This window comes from Styela clava, chromosome 12 (genome assembly GCF_964204865.1).
Source record: "Styela clava chromosome 12, kaStyClav1.hap1.2, whole genome shotgun sequence".
NCBI classification, from domain to species: domain Eukaryota; kingdom Metazoa; phylum Chordata; class Ascidiacea; order Stolidobranchia; family Styelidae; genus Styela; species Styela clava.
In genome coordinates, this window is record NC_135261.1 from 7102625 (window position 1) to 7125375 (window position 22751).

A 22751-nucleotide genomic window follows, 5' to 3' on the forward strand; every position below is an offset into this window, starting at 1 on the left:
ACATATCTTTAACTTGTATTTTCTGTCATGATGTATTATCTCAATGTGCCAAACTATTAATTAGTGTGCATATTTTGCTTCCAGATGACATAAATGTATTGTCATGTTTATTACCTCAGCTTGGAGTATTGACAAGAAAAAGGTGCCAGTAAATTAGGTAAAAAAATTTTCAACTCATTGTTATAATCAGAATTCACAATCAATAGGAATTATAAACAGCCAACAATCAGTGAGAATTATATGCGAAATCCCTCAGAATAAATTTGTCTAAAATCGGAGGAAGGCAAAAAATATAGGTAGTTTCCATCCACACAAGCATTTCAAGAAGACTTGCTCGAGCCAAACTAAATGAGCATCGTCAGGTGATCGGTAAGGCTGCAAGTTGAATTCAGCCCTGCAACCTCCTGCATAGAAGATAATATTAATTAGTGGGCTATGAGCTAAATTCCTAAATTTAAACAAACCTATCTACGATGCATTATGTACCAGCAATGTTACCTACGATTAACTGAATATGGAATATGTCTAATAAATTCACCTACAAAAGCAAGTTCGATAGGTGCAAACTTTGTGTTATGGAATTGTATCGCAGCACAGTTTTGTATGACCCCCTCTTTAAATGAAATTTCAATGATTAAGCGCAAACATTAAAATTACTAACTTTGAACTTTGTCATTATCTGCAAAATGTTCCACACAAATCTTTCCGCTATCGCGTTTGTAATCTTCTCTGATAAAAAAAAACGTCTATGATGTCCAGAATTGCTCTTTACAGCTTGCCTGTTATTCCAGCTTTCAAAGTAAGCAAAACTTCTTAGATATAGAGATTATTTTGTTTCGTTACAGGCGCAAAAAGGCAGGTACTATACGTAAAAAAGACGCCGAGTAGCAAGAGCGAGCGGAAAACGGACGCGAAAGGCGACGAGAAATATGTGCATTGGAGCGTATCATGAAATACAATGTTTTGCCTGTAGTCTTATGGAGTGACGTCAGAGTTGCCTATCATGTTGTTTAATGTCATTGCTTCAACAAAACACGACTCTGAACACCACTGACTTGGTAACCATGGAGATGGTATTAATGGACTGTGTCACAACAATACTATTGCTGTATTGTGATGCGCATTGTCTAACAGTCGCCAATAAACGTCAGATTCCGAAGGCGTAACACTGGCTTTCAATTAGACGCGGTGGATATTGAGAGCAAAGAAAACAGGTAATAAAATCTTGTAGCATTAAATAGAAAGACGGAATATCTGTGACGCTAAAATTAAATTAAACGAGATACGGTAACGTGGTAGGTACCGGTAACGGTACTCAGTGCTGCAGTGATATACTGTATATCAATGCAGACGTGGTCCATTAAAAGAATAATTTGCACTGGACAACAGTTTGAACATATAAGGACAGCGTAATGAGAAAATTAGTAATGCAATAATTACGTCAATTATCACAGCTAAGCCATATTTACAGTACTTGGTCATTAGGAATAGTTCAATAACATTATTCACTCTGTTTTAGGTGAGGGTATGAAAACAGTAATACAACAACTTAGGAGATAAATTGTTTCAAACAATTGGAAGTAAGTCGACAAAAAAAATAATGTTAATAGGACATGTTTTGTTTGCTTTTTAACATATGAATAACATGTGTCATCAATGCTCAGGGCATTGATTCAATTACAGAAATCAGATATGAACTCATTCACTACATTAAAGTAAATACAGTAATGAACGTTTGTCATATAAAGATACAAGAGCTATAAATTGAGAAAGATTGTTGCTGTTAAGTAATGAAGACATAATATATTAACTATTGCAAGTATACAGTGATTACTAGGTCATTGCAGTGATTCAATAACCTTTCACATTATATTTTTTTTCAGGTTGTGTCATAAAAGCAGCCACAATAAAGATCTTGGTCGGGTTGTTACAAACATTCGAAGTAAGTCGACACGAAATTCTTTTTCATATTTGATTTGAAAAGTTGGTATGACATGCTTCGTAAATCAGCACGGAGAGCATTCCACATAACAACACCCTTATATTTGAGTGAATTTTGCGTTTTGGTGTAAGTCTGTCGAGGTACATGGAGTGATGAAGTGGATGCTGATCTAGTGTTATAATTGTGAACATTGCTTTGCTTGACAAAATAGTTATTAAATGCCTGTGGCAGGCAACAATTGTGGAATTGGTGCATCAACTTACCAATTTCTAGATGATAAATATCGGTATACTTCAGGACACCAGTTTCATGATACATAATATTCATGTTAATATGAGCAGTAGGCCTATAGAGAATTTTAACGGCCCTGTTCTGTAAAACTTTAATAGGATTTAGTTTTGACTTGGAGGCTGATCCCCATGCAACAACTGCATATTGGATATATGTTTGAAAGAGAGAATAATAAACTATCTTCAGTGTATTTCTGTCCGTGTAATGTTGGAGTTTGCTCAAGATGCCCACTGAACGTGAAAGTTTTTTTCGCACTTCATTGATGTGCACATCCCACTGTAGACGATTGTCTATGTTTAACCCCAGATATTTATACGAAGGCACAGACTCGAGCTCGATTCCATTGATTTTGATTTCTAAAGGAGTTTTGTCGCGGTTGTGATTAGGCTTAATGTGGACTACTTTAGACTTTTGTATATTGATGGTGAGCTTGTTACTAAGCATCCAATTATAAATTTTTACCATTTCTAGGTTGACATGATTTTGGAGATTCAGTGAAGATTTGGAACTACAGAGAAGACCGGTGTCATCTGCAAATAATTTGGTCATCAAATCAGAGCAATGAGAGATGTCGTTTATAAAAAGAACGAATAATAATGGGCCAAGGCAAGACCCTTGGATTACACCAGCTTCGATTGGAAGAACTTGGGAACGGTGAGAGTCAACTTCGACAAATTGGAGTCTGCCCTGCAGATAATCTTTGATGAGGGCATGCGCGCAACCTCGAATTCCGTAGTGATTAAGTTTGCGAAGGAGTATGCTATGACTAACGGTATCAAAGGCTTTTTTTAGGTCTAAAAAGGCACAGCAGACATGCTCTCCCTTCTCGAATTTATCATAGATATATTCTATGAGGTCAATTATGGCATGGCTTGTTGAGTGATTTTTTTGGAAACCAAATTGGCATTTATTTATTAGTTTGTTCTCACCACAAAAATCACTTAATCTGCAATACAGAAGTTTCTCAAAGACAATTGCCAGACATGATAAGATGGAGATTGGTCGATAATTAGATGGGTTAGTTTTATCACCTGATTTGTATAATGGTATGACTCTGGCAAGTTTCAGCGCAGATGGAAATATGCCTATTCTTATAGACGTGTTGAAGAAATTTACTATGATGGGTGAGATTATGTCAGCAATCTTCTTAAGGAGAAATGTAGAGATGTTATATGGGCCTGTGGCCTTTCCCGTTTTCAAAGCAAGAATGGTATTGAAGACTTCGGTCACATTTGTTGTTCGCATATAAATTGACTCCTTAACGGGAGCTTTTAGAAAGCTCGAGAAATGTTCATTTGTTGTGGGAACATCTGCTATTAAATTTTTCCCAATATTTGAGAAGAATTTATTAAGTTCGAATGCAATGGTTAGGCTATCATTAGTTTTGAGTCCATTTTGAAGTTTTAGTTCTGATATTGAGGAGTTGTTCCTCGATTTAATGTTCACAATCTCCTTTAATGTCTGCCATGTTTGATTTACATCTCCTCTATTGCTTTTCATTTTTGACAAATAATAGGCTTGTTTTGATTTTCTTAGTAGGTGAACTAAGATGTTGTGGTATTTTTTGTAATGTGCGCGTTGGCTTTCACTGCCGTGCAAATAATATTTTTTATGCATTTTACTTTTTAATCTAATGGATGTTTGGATACCATTCGTAATCCAGGGTTTGGATAGAATTTTTGTTTTTTTGCGAGAAACCGGTACCATAGGTAGGTATGTTACAAAAAAATTAAAGTTCATCCGATTTAAATAAAAACTGCACCAGTGGATAGATCTAAGTGAAAATAAGAAAACAATACCAAGTTTGCGAAAAATGGTCAAGAATTAACGGAGATATCTGCATTTAAGTACCGCCCGATAGGCCAATTTTTTCCATAAGGATTGTATTGCGCCGACTCAAAAACTGTGACCGCGAGAATGTCAGACCGATAAACAACAGAATGTATCTCGCTATTTTTGGAGGTAATCGAAAAAAATTTTGAACGAAAAGTTATTGTGAATAGAAGAACCTAATGCAAAAAAGTTTACAAATTCTTTTTAACGATATTAGCTGCTTTTCAATTAATTATGTACGAGAAAGTTTCTGAACTTTACATAACCTCTGGTCGGCAACGACTTTCCCAATACGCAAGTCCCCGCATACGCGGCAATTAACTGATTTAGCGTTTTTCATATCCGACCTTAATGAACGATTAATTATCATTTAATATTCCTTAACTCGTAGGAGATTTACCGCGCTTAGTGAAACGCAAAACGAGAGAAATCGCTGCGAGGGAAAATGTCGGCATTCAGTCGATAACTGATGCGCGTTGACAGACGCGTGCTAAGATCATACTTCTCGTGCCTTGAATTAATTTGTACCGTTTCGTAAACGTATGCGAATTGACTTTTTTCAATAAGAACTTTAATAAATATGAAAAAAAAACACATATCAATCTTTAATTTTTCGATGTGCGTCACATCTGAGAAAATTCAGATTACTTTAGGATTTTATTCTGGCAACGATCATTGAGACCGTCGGAAGATCGTCGCAAATCAACCCTGGAGTTGAGCATATTAGTTTGACAGTGCCTCGTTGCGGGTAATAATTAACGATGTTCTGATTGAACAAACTTCATAAAAATTGGTAAGTATCAAGTTAAGAATGACATACCTGCGTCCATATATATTTTATTGGTGTCCATAGACAATATCATTAATTTGCAGTACGTATAACTTTAGCGTAATTTTTAAAAGCCCCGAATGTTGGGAAATTTATGCGCTAATGAAAAAATTCAAATACCAAATCATAGTTGCGCATTTTATCTAAGTTATGTCCAAATTTCATGGAATTCCAAACAACAGCAGGCAGTCCGTAGTCGTTTTTATGAGCGGTATTCTGACACGGCATTACGGTACTTAGCAGACGTGGTGCGTACATTTTTTGGCGCGAAAAAGCGCGTTTTGTAACATTCCTACCATAGGTGCATGTTCATCGAGTAAATGTTCCAATGAGGTCATGAAGATGTTGAACACCTCATTGAAGCTATCAGTGGACAATTCTGTCAATAAAAATCCATAGAATGCATTTTGAGCATCAATTCTGAATGTTTCCTCATTGAAATGAGACATTTTTCTTTTCATGCGGGGTTTGGCCTTACGGAAAGTTGTGTTCGAAAAAGAAAAGGATGACATAATAGGAAAGTGATCGGATATATCATGTTGTATGATAATAGACGAGGAGCAGCGATCGATTGCATTCGTGTATATATGATCAATTAATGTATGTGATGTCGAGGTTACTCTTGTTGGGCGCGTTATGATTGGAACGGCTAGGTGCGATAGAAGCATGTCAGTGTAACGTGTAGACAAATTATCTTTGGATAGTAAATTAATATTAAAGTCGCCCAAGATTATAAAATGGCTTTTCGAATTTTCTAGTTTGGAAAGTAGGGAATTCATTGTTTCCATGAAATCGGAAAGATCGTTGCGAGGATGTTTGTAAACAACTCCAACAATGAACTTTTTGGGGTTATCAGATGAGGATTCATTAACCTGAATCCATATATCTTCACAATGGGGAAAGTTGAGTCTAAACTCAATTGTTTCAACAAATAAAACATCCTGGCGTATAAAAATCCCTACACCCCCAGCCTTGGTAGGAGATGGAAAATGAATGAAGTTGTAATTATTTATAAATATAGTACTAATGGGAGATTCATTAAGTCTAGTTTCGCTTAAGGCAATGATATGCGGTAGTTGGTCGAAACTTGTTAACATTTGCATTAGGTCATCAATGTGCTTTGGAAGGGATCTTATATTGACATGCAAAAAAATGAAGTCAGTCGATTTGAGCTGCGATAAAGTTCCACTAATATTAGGGAGTTCTAGGTATTCACTTGTAATAGGGCAAATAGTAGAGGGCAAGTTCAATGATTCCCATGAAAAGGTATATGGAAAAGAGGCATGAGAATTTTGAGCAAGGCACACTTCACAAATATAGTTTAAATTTGGGTGGAGCAATGGGGCAACACATGTAGGGTGATCGGTACTTTTTAAAAATGACAGAAGGCTAAATATTTTAAATCAAAATGATGATCAAAACCAGCCTGCACGCGCCAGCTCGTGAAAACACCTTCAAATGAGTAATAACAAAATTCGCAATGGTAGAGAATGGGAAGCATTTTTCTGGTTTCAACAGTGGAGGAATCATCCATCGCAGCTGTTCGGTCTGTTGATGTATGCAGTCAAACCAAAATTTTTAAAAACGGGTGTACCCTTCTTGGCCTATTCACTCTATTCCATACACTAACTAAGCTATTGAATCCAGAAAATTGCCAAATATTGAAGCATAATCACAATTCTGTTTTGATTATAGTACATTTATTATTACTGGTAGATCTACATCTCGAAAAAATTGTATGTTCTGATCAACAAATATATATATATGAATACATAGTTGGCTGTGCAGATATTTATAGCAAACGTTCATTTCCCAGATTGGCTACAAAATCGGTACGAACAACAGAATCAGACAGTCAATCATTTCATACTTAATGCATGTAAGTATGTGAAACTATAAAAATAATGGTTCATACCAACCTAAGGCTTTGCGAGAAGAATGCCGCAATAAAGTTTATTTGTGTTTAAATTGACATATAAAATTGATAAAACTGATGCTTAGCTCAATTGAGAAAAGAATAATTTTTTTTAGTTTTGTAATTTTTATGTTAGAAAATCATCAAAAAATTATTGGTTATGGTTAATTTGCAGAAACTCTAAACTTGAGAAAGTTTTTCTAAAAATTGAATCTTTGCGACATATGTTAACTAAGAATTGAAATTGTTGAACGTCGAGTGCCATCACTTCCCCCTAGCGGACTTGCGGTGTCCAACTAATATAGAAGTCTCGAACCACGAAACACGTATAAATTATAAGCTGTTTTATAAAATACAAGCATTTACGCAGACTCTTGATAGCAATCGGAACTTGTTTGACTTGGATAGTAATTTCAACCTATCAGAACGCTTGTCTCACGTTCAGTATATAAGTTTCTCTTAACAATGTGCCGCGGGCAATAAATTATGGTTTACAACGTATGAAATTAGATTGAACGGACTCGGAAGCGTGATTTTTTCTCCATGTTTTCTCTTCAAAATGCTCGCTAGTGTCTGGTAGTGTTTTTGCTTATGTGTAGAAATGCTAGAAAATATTGTTTCTAAGTGAATATAAAGTATATATTATAGTCAAGTCATGAATTTTGAATATTTATATGCGACTTTGTTCCTTTTATGGTTTTGCGAAATATCTTCAGCAGAATTGAATGACGGACATTACAGCGAAGAAGATGGTAAGCGTGGTGTTTATTTTATATCATGCAAGATTTAATAATGGGGAACGGGGTTGGGAATGCGAATGCTTCTGTAATATTGGTGATCGCATAGTATACGCGAAAACGATGGTTATAATTCCTGACGCTGAATTATTTCCCCCCAAAATTTACTTTTTATTTTGGCGTATCTTCAAACAGAGTTACAAAAAGCAGTAATTCGATCCTATTACGATGTCACTGACACTGAAATGCAGGTTTTTTTTATCTGGCATGTGTTTATCGTATTTGTATTACTGTATGTATGGTAACAAGAGTGCATTGTTTACAAATAATGTCCTATAAGTGGGTTGTGTCATCTTAGCATAATTGTCATATTTTATTCCATCGAAGCTGCTCTTTTCTTGAATAAAAATGCAATTTTAACAAGGAAAATTTTTCTTTCCATTTTTCCCATTTTATTTATTATTAAAATATTTAATTCCGATCTCCATAAAGCATCACTCACTGAATATACAATTTGATAAAATATCTGACGATAGTATATCTAGCATTGAGATGCCGGCCAATATCGAGTAAAATGCGGAAATGCGGACATTTTAAATATTAGAATTCATTTTTTGGAAATATTCCTCCCCTGTCGGCGTACATCTCAAATTCTTTGATTCCTCCTCTACATGAATCACAGTTGAATTCATATTTTTGCAACTGTTATTGATGCTTACGCATATAGACTGAAGAATATGCTGACAATTCATCTCTAATCTGTGTTCATTTTTCGATTTATATATAACTTTAATTTGTCACATAGATACGTGTACGTACAGTACAGTACTATGTTTGGGCATAAACTGTCATATTGGTATTATACAAAAACTACAAATTTCTATTATGATTTGGTATTTGACGATCTAACGATAGGGAACCATACGACTTATTTTTTGCCAAAAAATCATGCAATGCTATTTTGCACAGATTTTCATCGTGCGAGTGTTTTATAAAAAATGTTTCGTATGTGGAATAAAAACAACTTCAAATTTTGTTTGCAGATGCGAAAGTTCTCCCGATAGTTCTACCTATTGTATTAATCGTCTTGTTGGCTTGTGTTGTTGGGTGCTGCTGGCAAGGAAAGAAGTGTCCTTGTAATAAAAATAATAAAGATTTGAAAAAGAAACGACGTAAGTGCAGTACATTATTACAGGGTTACCATCAAATTCCAAATATGATTTAACACCTTTATAATATGAACAAATGTCCAAAACCAAGCCATGTTCTGAGGCAATCTCTTTTGTTTATCGGAATTATTTTTTCACTACTATCGCTGAAGCATTTTATTAATAAAATGAACAACACAAAATGTTTTCTAATGATCGTAACTTTAAGTCATTTGATTCCTGATTGTCCAATCCATACTGCATTTATTTAGTTTTATATAAATCACATGTGGATTCCAAATTTCCAGATTGATAAAGGTATTTTCGGTAGTAGTGATAACATCTGATTGCCACCCATATATGACTAGATGCTCAGTGGGTAGTCGCAAGTAGCAACAGTAACAAACAATTGTCTCATATCTTAAATACACAGGAAAGGGCGTTTCAAACGATAACAGTTAATTAGATTTTATGGCTGGTAATTTCCTTCGATATCATCTTAGTAGATTTTTATGATAACGAATGGTGTCATATTGAGAAATGAATCGCTGGAAAAAGTGCTAATCCTAACATACGGAGGAAACGCAATGAAAACACGAAAGCGAAAAATCGACTTTTGGAAGTACTTTAAGTCTTAGAAATATGACTTTCAAAATTTTAAATTCTAACTTCTCCAAACCTGGAGTGTGTACATTTTCTGACTTTGATATACTAAAGCATCCTTTACCATTATGAATAATTAACGGCGCACACTTCTATATATTTCAGTAATGTTCAGCTTTTTAATTAATTTGTATTTAATCTATAGAAGAAATGGCGAAGGAAAAGGATGAAAACGCAGCTGCAGATCGTAAGTTTGCCGAAAACGAGAAGAAGAAGAGAGTTTCATCACCGGTAAGAGACAGACCCCCGGGAAAAACAGTTACACATTTCAATCAGCATCTTCCTCCCGCGTACTCTGCTTATCAAAAGTATGTATTTCTACTGTTCCGTAATTTATAAAATTTACAACGTGTTCTCGTACCCTCAACCCGGCAACTTCTGTAGATGTACCCCACCACAGGATACGGAGCTATCGTCGTTAAAAAGAGGAACAGAATCTTTTGCCATTAGCACACCTCCCACAATTTATTTTTCATTTAATGGGCAACACGAATTTAAGATAATATGAGGCATTCCTAAAGTTTTTTCAAGGCTTAAACTCAGGATGAATTTATCGTTAATACTCAGTTATCGATCTAGATGTCTGGACTTTTGTAGTGAGAGGCGCCGTATCAACTAACGGCTTCGCCGAGTCACAGTTAAACAAACACAATTTGGCTTCAATTACAAAAGCAAAGGCGAAAATTATGCTACGAAAGTATACCCTGTTTAAATGTAAATAAATATATATAAAGGTTGCTTCCGTAAAATCAGTGGGACATCACCATGTAAAGCTGCTTATGTTGCGCAATACACTATATCATTATGTTTTCGATGATATTCACGAGGTAATTTTAATTTTCCAGAAAAAGTAATCTACCGGGGCATAAATCGTCAGTAAAATCCGATCATGTGACTGTGACTTCGGAAGTGACTTCACATAAGAAACAATCACACCATTCCACACGTTCACAGGAGACAAGTGGTTATGATGCTACGGGTTAGTACACACTTATATTCCCTTTTTAAAACCACGTTGATGGCTAGGTTGCCTTCAAAATTCCCCAGCTATTCTGCAGAACAATAACATTCGCATTTCAGTGCAAACGCGAATTCCTCGGTTATTCGCTGGTATTTTGGCTCATTCAATACACGGTAATTTCTAGTAATAATCTTTAATAATTGATGTTGGTTGGCTAATTTGCAAAATGCATATGTATTTACAATTGATATTTGAAAATTTCCTTCCCTACCAGTTGAATTGGATGTTAGAACCTTGAGTGTCTTTGCTCGATAACCAGTTTTGGTTTCCCGCGGCTTCCCTTCCCCTGTAATGTAAATATCATTTTTTGCTAGATTTTTGTCTTTTTACTGGTTGAAAAAAATAAACTTAAGCTAACTTCATCTTGCTCAAACGTGTTGGATATTAAGCGCACATATGTATCGTTTTGCCGTATTATGGTTTTTTTTTTATGTTGTTGGAGTTTGTTGTTTTTGTGATAAAATCGCTTTTCGCGGCAACTAAATAACGTATCGATTTCGAATTTTTATTACTAAAAATAGAATAAGCTGCTAGAAGACAAATAGAATACTTCACTTTGTTTTTAAATTTCATTGGTGATATGGAACTCGATGTTTCACCTCAAATGTTGACTTTTTTAATTCACTTGGACCCTATATGGCACTCGAAACACGCCTCAATTTTGATTTGGTACAATTTTTAACTTTGGGCTGGAATTTACTAAACATTGTTTTCCGGGTAACACATGTCGTCGTACGGCGTAATTTTTTTTTAACTGCTCATCAAAAATATTATATAGAATCCAAGTGATTTTGTCTATTGACCAATTCTAAGTGAATATTTGGTAACTTGTTCACTTGATATTTTCATATTCTGCCACGTATTAAAAAATCGGTACATGTCCTTTCGGTAATGTGGTATATATATAAATTATTTCTATCGTATTGATTGTTGACTTGTGTCGTGGCATTTTGGACACGAATAGGGCTTAGTGATTAATTGAATTGTTTTTGTTCTAACTGGAGTAGTTGTTGTTGACGATTCGATTTGCCATTTATAGTTCACCACATGTAAGGTAGAACAGATGCTCTAGGGCTATTATTTTTCTTTCCCCCCTCCCCCACTGGGCTCTTTCTTTCACCCCAAATGCTGCTGGTTTTTCATATGTACCATTCTATACAATTCTTTTAGATTTCGACTGTAATTTTGCAGACATGACCCACGTGGTCATCTATCTGAGCTTTGATTTCTCATCTAATATATAACTTTAATGAAACCTCCAGAAGTATGTGCACCAAGATGGCGCACAACCTGAACATAGTAGTTGTACCAGGTTAGGGTTCAGATTGTGCGCCATCTTGGTTCACATACTTCGGGAGCGCCCTTCAATGTATATATATAATTGCCGAACTTGTTCGTTCTGGAAATTTCAAAAATATAACTGAAAAATCTGTTCAGAATATCATACAGGCGGTAGACGAATTGATGAAAAACACAGAGTAATAGATGGTAGATCACATAAATCAAGCAGAGGTTTGTAGATTTCATTTTATACTTTTTTGATCAACCATAACTCTGTCGATTTTGGTTTCTGTTTAAGATCGAGAGGACTATGCTAAACCACAAATACCAACTTGGATATAAAAGCAAGTTTTTCAACTCTCGAGTCAAGTTATATAACATTAGATATGGCACGCAATACTGCAGTTTATTTTATTGTTGAACGTTGATTATTCGTCGTTTTCGGCCCTTATCCATTCTACGACCTATAGTGAGGTTTTAAATAAAGCAAGACTGGCATACAATGGCTCTTATCACACACTTTATGTTATCTCAAACATACTATCGAGGACATCCAAAATATAGGAAAATTGCCCGAAACAAGTAATATATTTGAAAACTAGGACTGAATAAATCAGTTATCAGAATTTCAACAAATAAAATTTAGTGAAATGTACAATTCCTAAAATTTTTATTTTTATTTTAGACGGATCAAGAAGCAACGGGCGAGTGAATGAAGGCTACAGAAATTCATACGAATATCATAATACAACCAGTAATGGATCAAATCCTCACCCACATCAAGATTATCATAGCCACAGTCACCGACATGCTAGATATTAATAAATACTTATAAGAAGATTGCCGGCATATACAGGATTTTATTTGCCTTCGACAACGACATGGTTTGCAAAAGCAATCATCGCTGACTTATTTAACCAGATATATGACGGATTTTAGACGTTATTGGCCTGTTGTGCGTTAACGTGACTTCAGTGTATCGCGAGTATTATTAGTTCACGATAGTTTCTTTGTAGGTAAACTGACTTTACAGCGGCCCTGTTTATGGGATCTGATTTTCTCGTTTACCTTCAATGCCATAGAAAATTTAGCACACACTAGGAAAGACAAAACTTTTGCATTGATATAATTAAGAAATTACTGCAAAGCTAAACATAGAGTATAGGATAAAATACAGTATATATCTAATGGTCCCAAACCTGACCACTAATCATGCTTGTTCCCGTAGCTTGATGCTATTTATTATTATCATTTTTTTAATGTATCCACGTTATATTAAAATTGTTTTTATGCCTTTACAAAAATAGTTTTATGTTATAAACCAAGGTGTATATAAATAGCATCGTCTTAAAAGTTTCAATTTGTATTCTACTGAAACTGGGCTGGCATTTGAAATAAACAATCTCAACGAAAATGAGGAAAACATGTATATTCCATCTAAGTAGCCTGACTAGAAGACATTTGTTTTAAGTCATACATGACGCGTTGATTTATAGCGGCTTTATCTTACATTTTCGATTTATTGGTCTCTATTTTTGCCTTACTTTTTTTTTATGATGGTTATCTTGTTTCTTTCACCTTTTTGAAATATGGTGAAAATACTACAAATTAAATTTTCATTATGTAGCAAGGTGCGTTTATTGAGTGTTAACTATGTAATAGATCTTAGCTCAGGCGATGAAATTTCAGCTTTTTTGCCCAGAGGCTATTTTTCAATCTTGATAATAGTTTGTCTTGGCTTGGACTAGTTGGCCTCGCTCCAAGGGATTGTGAGCGACGTTGTTTCACGTAGTTTGTAGGACGTACATCCATATGGACATGTTTTTAGAGCGTATGTCAATTTCAATCGGATCCGTGTAATAAGGGTAATGTTAAATAATACATGTTAAATTTTTGCCACAAGTACAACAAGTATGCTCGACAAGTCTGTAGACCTTCAGAAGATTCCGTGTGTTGCCGAGGCACACAATATATATGTTCGATAATATAAAGAACTATCATCGAGCCGATGAATTTTTATTAGACACGAAGTATATATGTATACAGATCGTTTTGCTATTGTGTTGTTGTGAAAAAACCTACTCTCCAATTACTTTGAAATTTTCAGTGGTTAGGGATTGTATTTTTCGTTAGAAGGCAAATACTTACTATGGGCTTAAAGTAATTCGTTTTTGTGATCGACGACGTCTTCATAATTATAAATTGCGCACCTTGTGGCGGTTTCACGCTGCTGCGACACCGATTAGTTCACTGTTACAGAATGCATACCCGTGCCATTTCGGGCCCAAAAACTGAGCATCGCTTTCTTGTTAGACGCGCTGTGCACACATAGATCGTTTTGTTATTATGTTGTTGTTCTTACTCTTCGTATGCTTCTTCTTATCGCTATGAAAAAATCGCCTCTCTCTCCAACTACCGGACCAATTGCTTTGAAAATCACAGTGGTTAAAGATTGTATTTTTCGCTAGAAGGCTATTACTTTTAAAAAATTCGGTGGGCTACCGTACATGGGATTGATTGTAGACTATCGCCAGTCATTGCAGTTTGGCAAGATAGAACTAACACATTTTCCTGAAAAGGGCCCAGGGTTTTCATTGAACTTTAAGTGGGTCCCAGGAAAAGTCATCAATAACAAATTAAAAGGGTTTGGAAGTTCAACGTGACAAGTTGTTAAATATACACAAGGATTAGATATTTATCACAGGGGAAAGGAAATGCCAATAGGGCGGCTTAATCATATGGCGAGCCACGACCTCTTGGTCCCTGACAATTTTACGAGCTTGTCATATTCATAAAAATACATTTTTACGATTCTGTAATCGTTAGTTAAAGGTTCCGTGAGTCCAAGATTTCTTTTGAGCTAAAAATATGACACAAGTATAATCAAGGCTGAAAACTGCTGATCTTAACCTCGATCAAATGTGCCAGATAAAACAAAGCAGCATTGAATACTTCATACTGACTTCCTCCCATCTGATCAGTTTGTTGCCGCCAATTTCTTAAGCCAAGTCTGACCAACGTAGCAATCCTCAAGTCATCAGCGACGGGATGAGGGCGGAACGCAAAAATCGCTAGCTGCCGCGATATTCTTTATTACGTGCTTATATATCCCTCACTGATATCCCGCACTTACAGTCCAACAGACAAACCGAGCAAAGAAACCCAATGCCGAACCACTTGTCCAGGCGACACAAAAACACACAGATAAGTGGGACAGTACGGATTTTTTTGGCACAAAAAATTCTTCTCCTTTATGCATATGGACTATGTAAGAAGTAAATAAATAAAGGCATGATTGAACTAAACTAGAAGCAACGAGTGTATTTAGGCCAACAAACATGAACTTATTCAAAGTATTTTTCATTTTTTGGAACACAAATAGTGGGTCAAGGTGTGTATAAACAGTCTTAATTGAGTATGAAAATTCAAGACTTTGGCGGAAGTGAGCATTTCATTTATTTTGCTATGCATATAGCATGCACTTAAATAAATAATTAATTATGAACTAAATAAATACGATGGAAAGAGTAGGTAAAAATAATTTAAGGCAAAACATACAAGTACGTTTGACATGGTGTAAATAATAAGATAGGTTAAATTTCTACATACAATGTCATGACCCATTAGGGTGATCATATAAAAAAGTTCAAGTTACTACAATTCCGCTTGCAATTAATTTCAATCAACTTTACAGCATTATCGTCATACTTGCCACATGTACTTTTTTGAAATTACCAAAAAAACATTTCAATTTCCTTAATTCTTGAAGGTGGCAGATGACATAATTTTGATAATGTAAAAAAAAAATCAAAATTTCATTCATTCCTTTTGTAGATTGGATTGTGTATTGGAAGACTGCAACTGGAATTAAACTATTATATTAAAGTAAATAAGTATTTGAAGCATTGGTTATGAATGTTGCGAGAAATGCCCATCACGAGACAAATTACATTAACTGGATTTACCAGGAAATGTAACCAGAAGGTCAACAAGTTAGTACGTATCTAACTCTCATGAGTGCTCAAGAAAACTTTGTGTTTCCACAGACTTCATGTCATCATTTTCTTGACCTAATAAAACATTTAAATGAATGCCAGTGTCGTTAGCATTCTTGTTTTCTACCAGAGGTGCTGTTGATAAATTTGTTTTGATTTGCTTTCTTCGGACCAAAGGATGAAGTGTTCTTTCATTTATGTTGTCAGTTTCATCGCATCGCGCTAAAAAAGATAAAAGTTTATTGGCAATTTGGAACAGATCAAAAATGTTAAAATACTTTCTTATATAAACCACCAAATCACAGAAACAGTCCTCAATTTATATTCAATATTTATTTAATGCACATAGTATAAAATAAAATGCACGCGTATAAATAAATTTATGAATTATGCTGCAATGATACTATATACCAGTGGTTATCAACCTTTTATGGCTGTTGGCCTCTTCTGGAGGCTTTTAGCACTCATGACCCCCCTGTTTGTCATTCCGGTGGTGTTTACAGTGTTTTTGTGATTGATAGATTCCCATTATGTTCAAACAAAGTGAAAACACTCTGTGAAATACCCTTATCAAGCTATGAAACTAGGAAGAATGGGGAGTTTTGCTGTCAAGGGAAAGGTAAAATCAATTTGGCACTCCTCCAACTGCTCTGCGGCCACCTTGGGGAGACATGAGCCCTCAGTCGGGAATCGCTGGTAATTTATACCAAGTAGTAGTATTTGCAGTACTTTTAGGAAAGCATTGATATTTTAGTGGGTACGTAAAGTCTCAGCTGAGTCCACCTCACGCTGAGTATAAATATATTCAACTCTGACAGTGGTTAGACCACGTAGTTAACAGTTACTGGCAAGTACTTTGGAAGGCAAAAATCAATCATTATCTCTCTACTATCTACCAGTGAAGGCTATATTTGGGAATAAATGACCAGTTGCTGATAACATAATCAAATTTGTTAGATCCGATTCTGTAAGAAGACGTGATCGAGGGGTGATTAAACAAACCACATAACTATAGCAGGAATCAAACAATAGTCTCATTTATATTCATCCATATTTAAGAGCAAGACCTTGGAGTTTTTTAAACGAAAATTTCAAATCAATGTAACATACACTCAAAGCAGAGGAGACTGGAGTGCTAAGTGAACTGTGGCGCTAAGTTAAACAAGTCTTGACAAGATAAGGGAAAAGCATATAACGTTGTTATTAGTATGTTGAAAATAAGAGAGCACTCACATGTAATCCAGCTTGCAATAAGGCCGACAATGATGACAACAAGTCCACTTATCCCACTGTACCATAGGTAGGATAATTTAAAGATGGAATAAAAACCTTCGTATAATTTAGGTTTCTCATGGATCACAGTTTGTTGAGTTGTGTTGGTAATATTATACAAATTCATAGAAATATTTAGATTTGATTCGGTTGTGTAATTTGAGTCGTATGTCACAGTGAAATTGCATGTCTGAAATAAAGTAAAGACAATATAATAGGAATCATGAGGCAGCCCCAGCCCAATTCAAGTACGGTAAGTCTGGAATATTGTTATATTTGGTATTCGCAGGAGAAGAATTTCGACCATTTTTATAATGGAATCTAGAGATATGGAAAAATTTCATATAAAATAATACATTTAGATATGAATTACGATATGTGAATTGACTACCAGAACACTGGATAAGCATTTGGATAATTATTACAAGGATATTTGGATATTATAAAATAATGTCACACAAGACAGAAAAATAAGAGAAGTATTGAATATAGTTTCAATTAGTTCAAGTAAAAAGTATGAAGCGAATGGCAATCTCCAATAATAAAGCAATAGATTGGAATGCCACCTAGGTAACTACAAGTCCACTAAACCTGATAAAAGATTTAGGAATATTAACTGATAAGATTGGCACAGTACTACGCAGCCGTAGGATGGTTCACATAACCGCTGGTCTGTTACGGCTTCCTCCACCACAAAGTCCATGCATCTGGAATAAATAAACCGCACAAGAGGCCGTAGTTCTCCATGTAATTAAGCTATCTTATCGGCTTCCCTCTCCCCCGGGATAAATATGTAAATCCTATCCTAGATACTCACTTCATCTCTGAGTTCATATGTAGGTTTTGGAACTTCTAAAATAAAATAAAAAATGCTGCCGAATCCGACAATAAATATGAAAACCAATCCAGTGAAAAATCCAATCAGTGCTCCTTTGGTATTAGCGATTCGAAAAAACATCCCAAGTACAAATAAACCAAGAAGAGGACCTGGAAGATAATTGAGTGTCATTCAGGATAGAAACTAACAAAATAGCATAAAAACTTGCCCATTTCAATATTCATTATTTGAAATAATATGAACGTACGGTTCGTTTTGCAAAATTGTTATCGCTGTGAAAAATCTTTTCTCTGCAAAAAATGGACCAAACGATGTCAAATTATCTATGTTCATTAAAGATAGTCGCTGTAAGGCTGTCACATTCACTTTCTCTCAAAATTTTATCGAGCCAATATTATGCTCAAAATTCACACGAATTCAAATTATATATTTTAGCATTACTTTCTCTGTTTGTGGTTAATGTTATATAAAAGCCAGATGCCCAATCAAACTTCTGTGAAAGCATAATAATGGCAACCAATGAAAATTTGCCTTCACTTCTGATCACAGCATCTTGATAAATATGAGAAGTCTCACCTCCAATAATACCAAAAATACTGATAGCAGCAATCAAAACACTACCCATTGTTGATGCAATACCTGCCATCAAAAGACAGACAATACCATATCCAAACGCCAGAACTTTGGAATATAAAACAGCTTTCCTGAACAAAAAGAGAAGTTTTGTTTTCTTTAGCAAATCTCGGAGATAACTTCAAATGTGGTCATAGAGTAAAGTCAGAGCAAGTAATTCCAAAATTTATCAACTGTTGTCTTCCTTTGTGAAAGATTTGATAAAAAAAAAGTAGTTCTAAAAAAATTACCGAATGTCAAATGTTATTTATATGGAACGGTTCAAATATCGACCTTCCTTTTTGTAATGTCTTTTAATAATAGCGATTAAAAAAGTCAAAATTTTTCTACAGAAATTCCAAAAACCATCAAATTTATCAAGCACTCCAACAGTTTATTGAAGGAGACTTGCATAAGGCCAAAGTTTTGTTATCCCATTTGAATTTCTCGGAGGTTAGAGATGGAGTCTTCAAAACTTCTCTTAACCCGGGGTTAGATCCAAAGTTATTTTCAACCGGAAGTCGATTGTATATTCTCTCGACTTCCTTGCTTATAATCATGCCGATGTGAATAAAACAGGAAAGAAATAAAAATGTGGAATGAAGTACTGGTACTTTCAAAGATCTATGAATTTCTAAACATAAAAAATATTAAAACTTCACCTGTCTGACAAATCAACAAAGGGCTGGACAAGATCCTGCATTGTGAGTGTCGCGAGTGCATTAAAGCAAGATGAAATCGTACTGAGAGCGGCGCTGAATAAGCAAGCGACAAAAATGCCTGGTAAACCAGGATACCCATTCAATACATCCAACATGTAGAAAATCAGAAGTTGGTCGGATTTAGATATTGCACCAGTGGCTAATGGATTTTCACAGTGGTATGTTGCATATGCAGTAAGGCCGAGCAATCCATTGATAATCATAACAATGATTAGAAGAGGCACGTTGAGATAGGCAGTTCTGTAATGAAGAAAAATACCACTGAATTACATTATTAGTAAAAATAATGAGAAATAGCAAAAATACATTTTCATACACAGTACATTCCAGTATGGACGATTTATATAAAATGACACTTACTCAACTGCATGTATATTTTTTTAAAATACTGTATATCAGAAGTGTGCAACCTGCAGCCAATGGGCCAAATTAATGCAGTCATCGAAGTAGTACCAGTTTTAAATGGTGTGCGGCCCGTGAAATGAGTTCTTAATTAATACATATCTGATATCTGGTACGTGAATCCAATCTCTTTGCGTTGCAACCGCATATATCATTTTGTATACTGTATATAATTGGGTCGTTACAACCCCTAAATACCACGTTGAGTTGAACGCCATTAAATGCTGAATCGATTTGCAATAACATCGCAAATCTTACAAATAATCTTTTTTATAAAGTTAATTCAAGCTCCATTCAACAATATAAATTTATTAAAAAAAATCAGAAATAACTTGCATTTGTGCGTCTTTCATGGTTTCACAACTCAAATATCTTTGAACAGCAGTTTGACTCGTTCCATACAAAGATAAACACATGAAAGCTCCACCAATCGCCAAAGTCCAAAATGTGTGTCTTTCGAACGGAGAAGGATTAAATCTGTACAGAAAAAAGTAAAGAAGAAAATTTTATCAAAGCTGTTATTGCTTCTAGGAACAGTTTTAAATTAGCCAAGTATTTCTAGTACTGGCCAACTCAGAATATTGCAAATCTATTTGTAACTAAAAACAAACCAGGATCAATTTTACCAGATAAATTTATTGCAAAATCCAGAGTAAATAATAATACTCACGAAATTGAAGACAGCTTTCCTGTTTCTGTATTTATTCTCCAAACTTCATCCATTCCCCCTACTTTTACAACACCGAGAATAAGAACAATAGCTTGACCACCCAACATCACAGTCGCCTGAAATTAGGATCCAAAACATTTTGAAAAATTCATTTTTAAATCACCATTCTATCATCTCATGATAGGTATCTTAATAAGATATGTCGAAAAATTTTAGCATTCATCCAGACTTATTACTTATCGATCTTGATCGGTAAGTATGTTGATAGGTATATTATGTCTGTCTGTTAGATGCACGCGATATCTCATGAAAGCGAGGTTGAATCTGCTCCAAATTTTGCATGTACATTCATCATATCTCGGACCAGAAGCCTATTGATTTTGGATGAATTATGTCGTATATTTAGCGAGTTATCAATTAATTAGTGATGGGAAACGCGGTGTCACTAAAGAGTCATAAATCGAAACTGCAGTTTCGATCGATAAGTCTTCGGTCTCCGACCGATATTCTCGTTTAACAATTATTTTAAAACGGATATGATTGAATAGATTATCTCTAAATTATTTTATCTTTCGCAACTACTTTTAGACCTACATAGTATGTTTTTTCTGTTTTCCAAATCCTCCCACTATCCCACAAATAAATTGGGTAGGCTTGTGCAAAACCACATCAATTCAAAAATAGTTTCACATTACTTCTAGGAATGGTGGACCAATTTTTGCTGATTTAAAAATTATCATTAAAATAGGATTATGACGATCTGTTCTACCAAGCAAGAGATCAATAAAAAGGGACCGTTGCTCTCGTATGTTTTACATTCTTATACACTACATGCTCGAGTCTGTGAGAATGTTTATGATCGGAAAAAAATCATAAAAATTGTACCTGGAATACATCAGTCCAAATAACTGCTTTCAAACCGCCAAGGGTAGTATATACAGTACACACCGCACATAGAACCACTACTGATATCCACACATTAATGTCTGTTACTGAAAACAAAATAAATGATGAGATTAATACGGTTTTCTTCACAGAAATGCCATAAATATATCCGGTCATACAATTTCTAGAATCTTGGTATAAATATACCACAGAGTTAGGGGGAAATCAATATTTCCTTCGGCCAAGGAAAAACAAGAATATGAAACTTACCTGTGTTTAGAGCGAGAGCTGGTGTATATAAAACAACACCCATATAGATGATGAGCATAAGCATATACACGACTGTTCCACATATTCTAACAGACTTCGAAAATCTCAGTTCAAGATACTGAAAAATAAGAATAATTTCTGAATGAATATGTTTAATAAAATGAACACACATCTATATTAAATTGATATTTAACATGTGTGATCCTCAAATGTCTCCCATATGTTATCATATTACCTCAAAATGAATTAATCTTTCATATTTAAATGAATGTTTAATAAAATAAGTTAGAGTTAGGACCAACCCTCATGATATTACGAGTCATACCCAAAAAGAAATCAACTTGAGCTTGAGCTCAGTCTAGACCAATTTCCTTCTTGTCAAGTCAAATCCACACAAATCATCATATGTCATCACTTCGACCATGTTGCCTTTTATGACTGAAGCCAATCTGAAGTGACTGGAGTCTATCAAATTGAGTCATTCTATCTTTAACTCTGAAGTGACTTAAGTCAATTTGCTGAAGTGACTGAAGTCAAGTCAACTTGAGTTTTTCCAACTATGATTCTGATAAACAAAGGAAAAGAACTTGAACTTGGGAGATCTCACCTCATAAACTGAAGTTATTTTGAGCTTATAGAAGACAGGTATAAATATATGACACACAATCGGAAAGCATAGGAAATATGACACTGCGAGATAACAGTAGTCCGTCCCATTCACAAATATCTCAGCAGGAACTCCGAGAACACTGACTGCAGATATGAAGGTCACCATAAGTGATAATGCAACTGGACCATACCGCATTTTTCTATAAATAAAAGACAAGATGAATTATTTAAATTATCTCCTACAACTGAAACTTCATATTTTCTAGAACAGTGATTCTCAAGAGGCGGGTCGTATACAAATTTTTTGAGTTGGCATGAAGCTAATTAAAATAATTGTTAGATCTTGCCCGCCTTATTTTGGATTTATTTATTTTGGACCCCACTTTAGGCCAAATTAATAAGCATAAACGTCTTGTAATGCAGTGAAGTAATCTCATACCTGTCAGCCATCAGGAATTCAGATGTCGTCATTTGTTTTCCTCCAGTGAAGGCATATCTGAGACCGATCGCCAGAGAAAGAATCAGACTCAAAGCAAATACAACATAATCCCATACCGAAAAATGAATTTTTGATTCTTCCATTCTTGATTTTGGAAGGTATACTATGTGATGATATCCAGTCCACTAGATTCTGAGATTTCCCTACCGATCATTTAACGATAGCATTGTTTCGTATGCAAGCAACCTATACGACTTTTTAAAGATATCTGAATATTGATAATAACATGCGTCTGAAGCGGATACGAGAACGGAAAAGCAGCAGGAATAAGCGGATGATGCAACACACACTTGCAACTTATCATATATTGATACCCT

The 22751-nt window shown here is 35.0% G+C and overlaps 2 protein-coding genes and 1 long non-coding RNA gene across 3 annotated transcripts; 2 read left to right on the plus strand and 1 right to left on the minus strand.

Annotated features, from left to right (window-relative positions):
* The first annotated feature begins 1070 nt into the window (after nucleotides 1-1070).
* LOC144430786 (uncharacterized) lies at nucleotides 1071-5355 on the plus strand. The gene is made up of 5 exons (XR_013479722.1): nucleotides 1071-1214; nucleotides 1520-1580; nucleotides 1884-1942; nucleotides 2705-3942; nucleotides 5197-5355. It is a non-coding gene; the product is annotated as an uncharacterized LOC144430786 (long non-coding RNA).
* Nucleotides 5356-7201: 1846 nt separating this feature from the next.
* On the plus strand, nucleotides 7202-13286 carry LOC120329495 (uncharacterized). Its single transcript, XM_039396142.2, has 6 exons — nucleotides 7202-7562; nucleotides 8591-8719; nucleotides 9504-9666; nucleotides 10204-10337; nucleotides 11817-11891; nucleotides 12346-13286. The coding sequence occupies exons 1-6, from the start codon at nucleotides 7466-7468 to the stop codon at nucleotides 12480-12482; spliced, it is 735 nt and encodes a 244-aa protein (XP_039252076.1). The 5' UTR covers nucleotides 7202-7465; the 3' UTR covers nucleotides 12483-13286.
* Nucleotides 13287-14865: 1579 nt separating this feature from the next.
* Nucleotides 14866-22721, minus strand: LOC120329468 (sodium-dependent multivitamin transporter-like). The gene is made up of 11 exons (XM_039396110.2): nucleotides 22375-22721; nucleotides 21934-22135; nucleotides 21327-21444; nucleotides 21057-21163; nucleotides 20172-20287; nucleotides 19838-19978; nucleotides 19040-19339; nucleotides 18342-18469; nucleotides 17745-17914; nucleotides 16889-17117; nucleotides 14866-15877 (listed from the first exon to the last, which is right to left on the minus strand). Exons 1-11 carry the CDS (start codon nucleotides 22515-22517, stop codon nucleotides 15672-15674), a joined length of 1860 nt encoding a protein of 619 aa, XP_039252044.2. The 5' UTR covers nucleotides 22518-22721; the 3' UTR covers nucleotides 14866-15671.
* Nucleotides 22722-22751: the final 30 nt, after the last annotated feature.

Coding starts and splice junctions, on each gene's coding strand:
- LOC120329468 (XM_039396110.2), bottom strand. CDS start 22,517: ATGGAAGAATCAAAAATTCATTTTTCGGTATGGGATTATGTTGTATTT. Junction 21,164..21,326: donor AGCTCTCGCTCTAAACACAG/GTAAGTTTCATA, acceptor TTTTGTTTTCAG/TAACAGACATTAATGTGTGG. Junction 17,118..17,744: donor CATATGAACTCAGAGATGAA/GTGAGTATCTAG, acceptor ACTTTATTTCAG/ACATGCAATTTCACTGTGAC.
- LOC120329495 (XM_039396142.2), top strand. CDS start 7,466: ATGAATTTTGAATATTTATATGCGACTTTGTTCCTTTTATGGTTTTGC. Junction 8,720..9,503: donor AGATTTGAAAAAGAAACGAC/GTAAGTGCAGTA, acceptor TTTAATCTATAG/AAGAAATGGCGAAGGAAAAG. Junction 11,892..12,345: donor ATCACATAAATCAAGCAGAG/GTTTGTAGATTT, acceptor TTTTTATTTTAG/ACGGATCAAGAAGCAACGGG.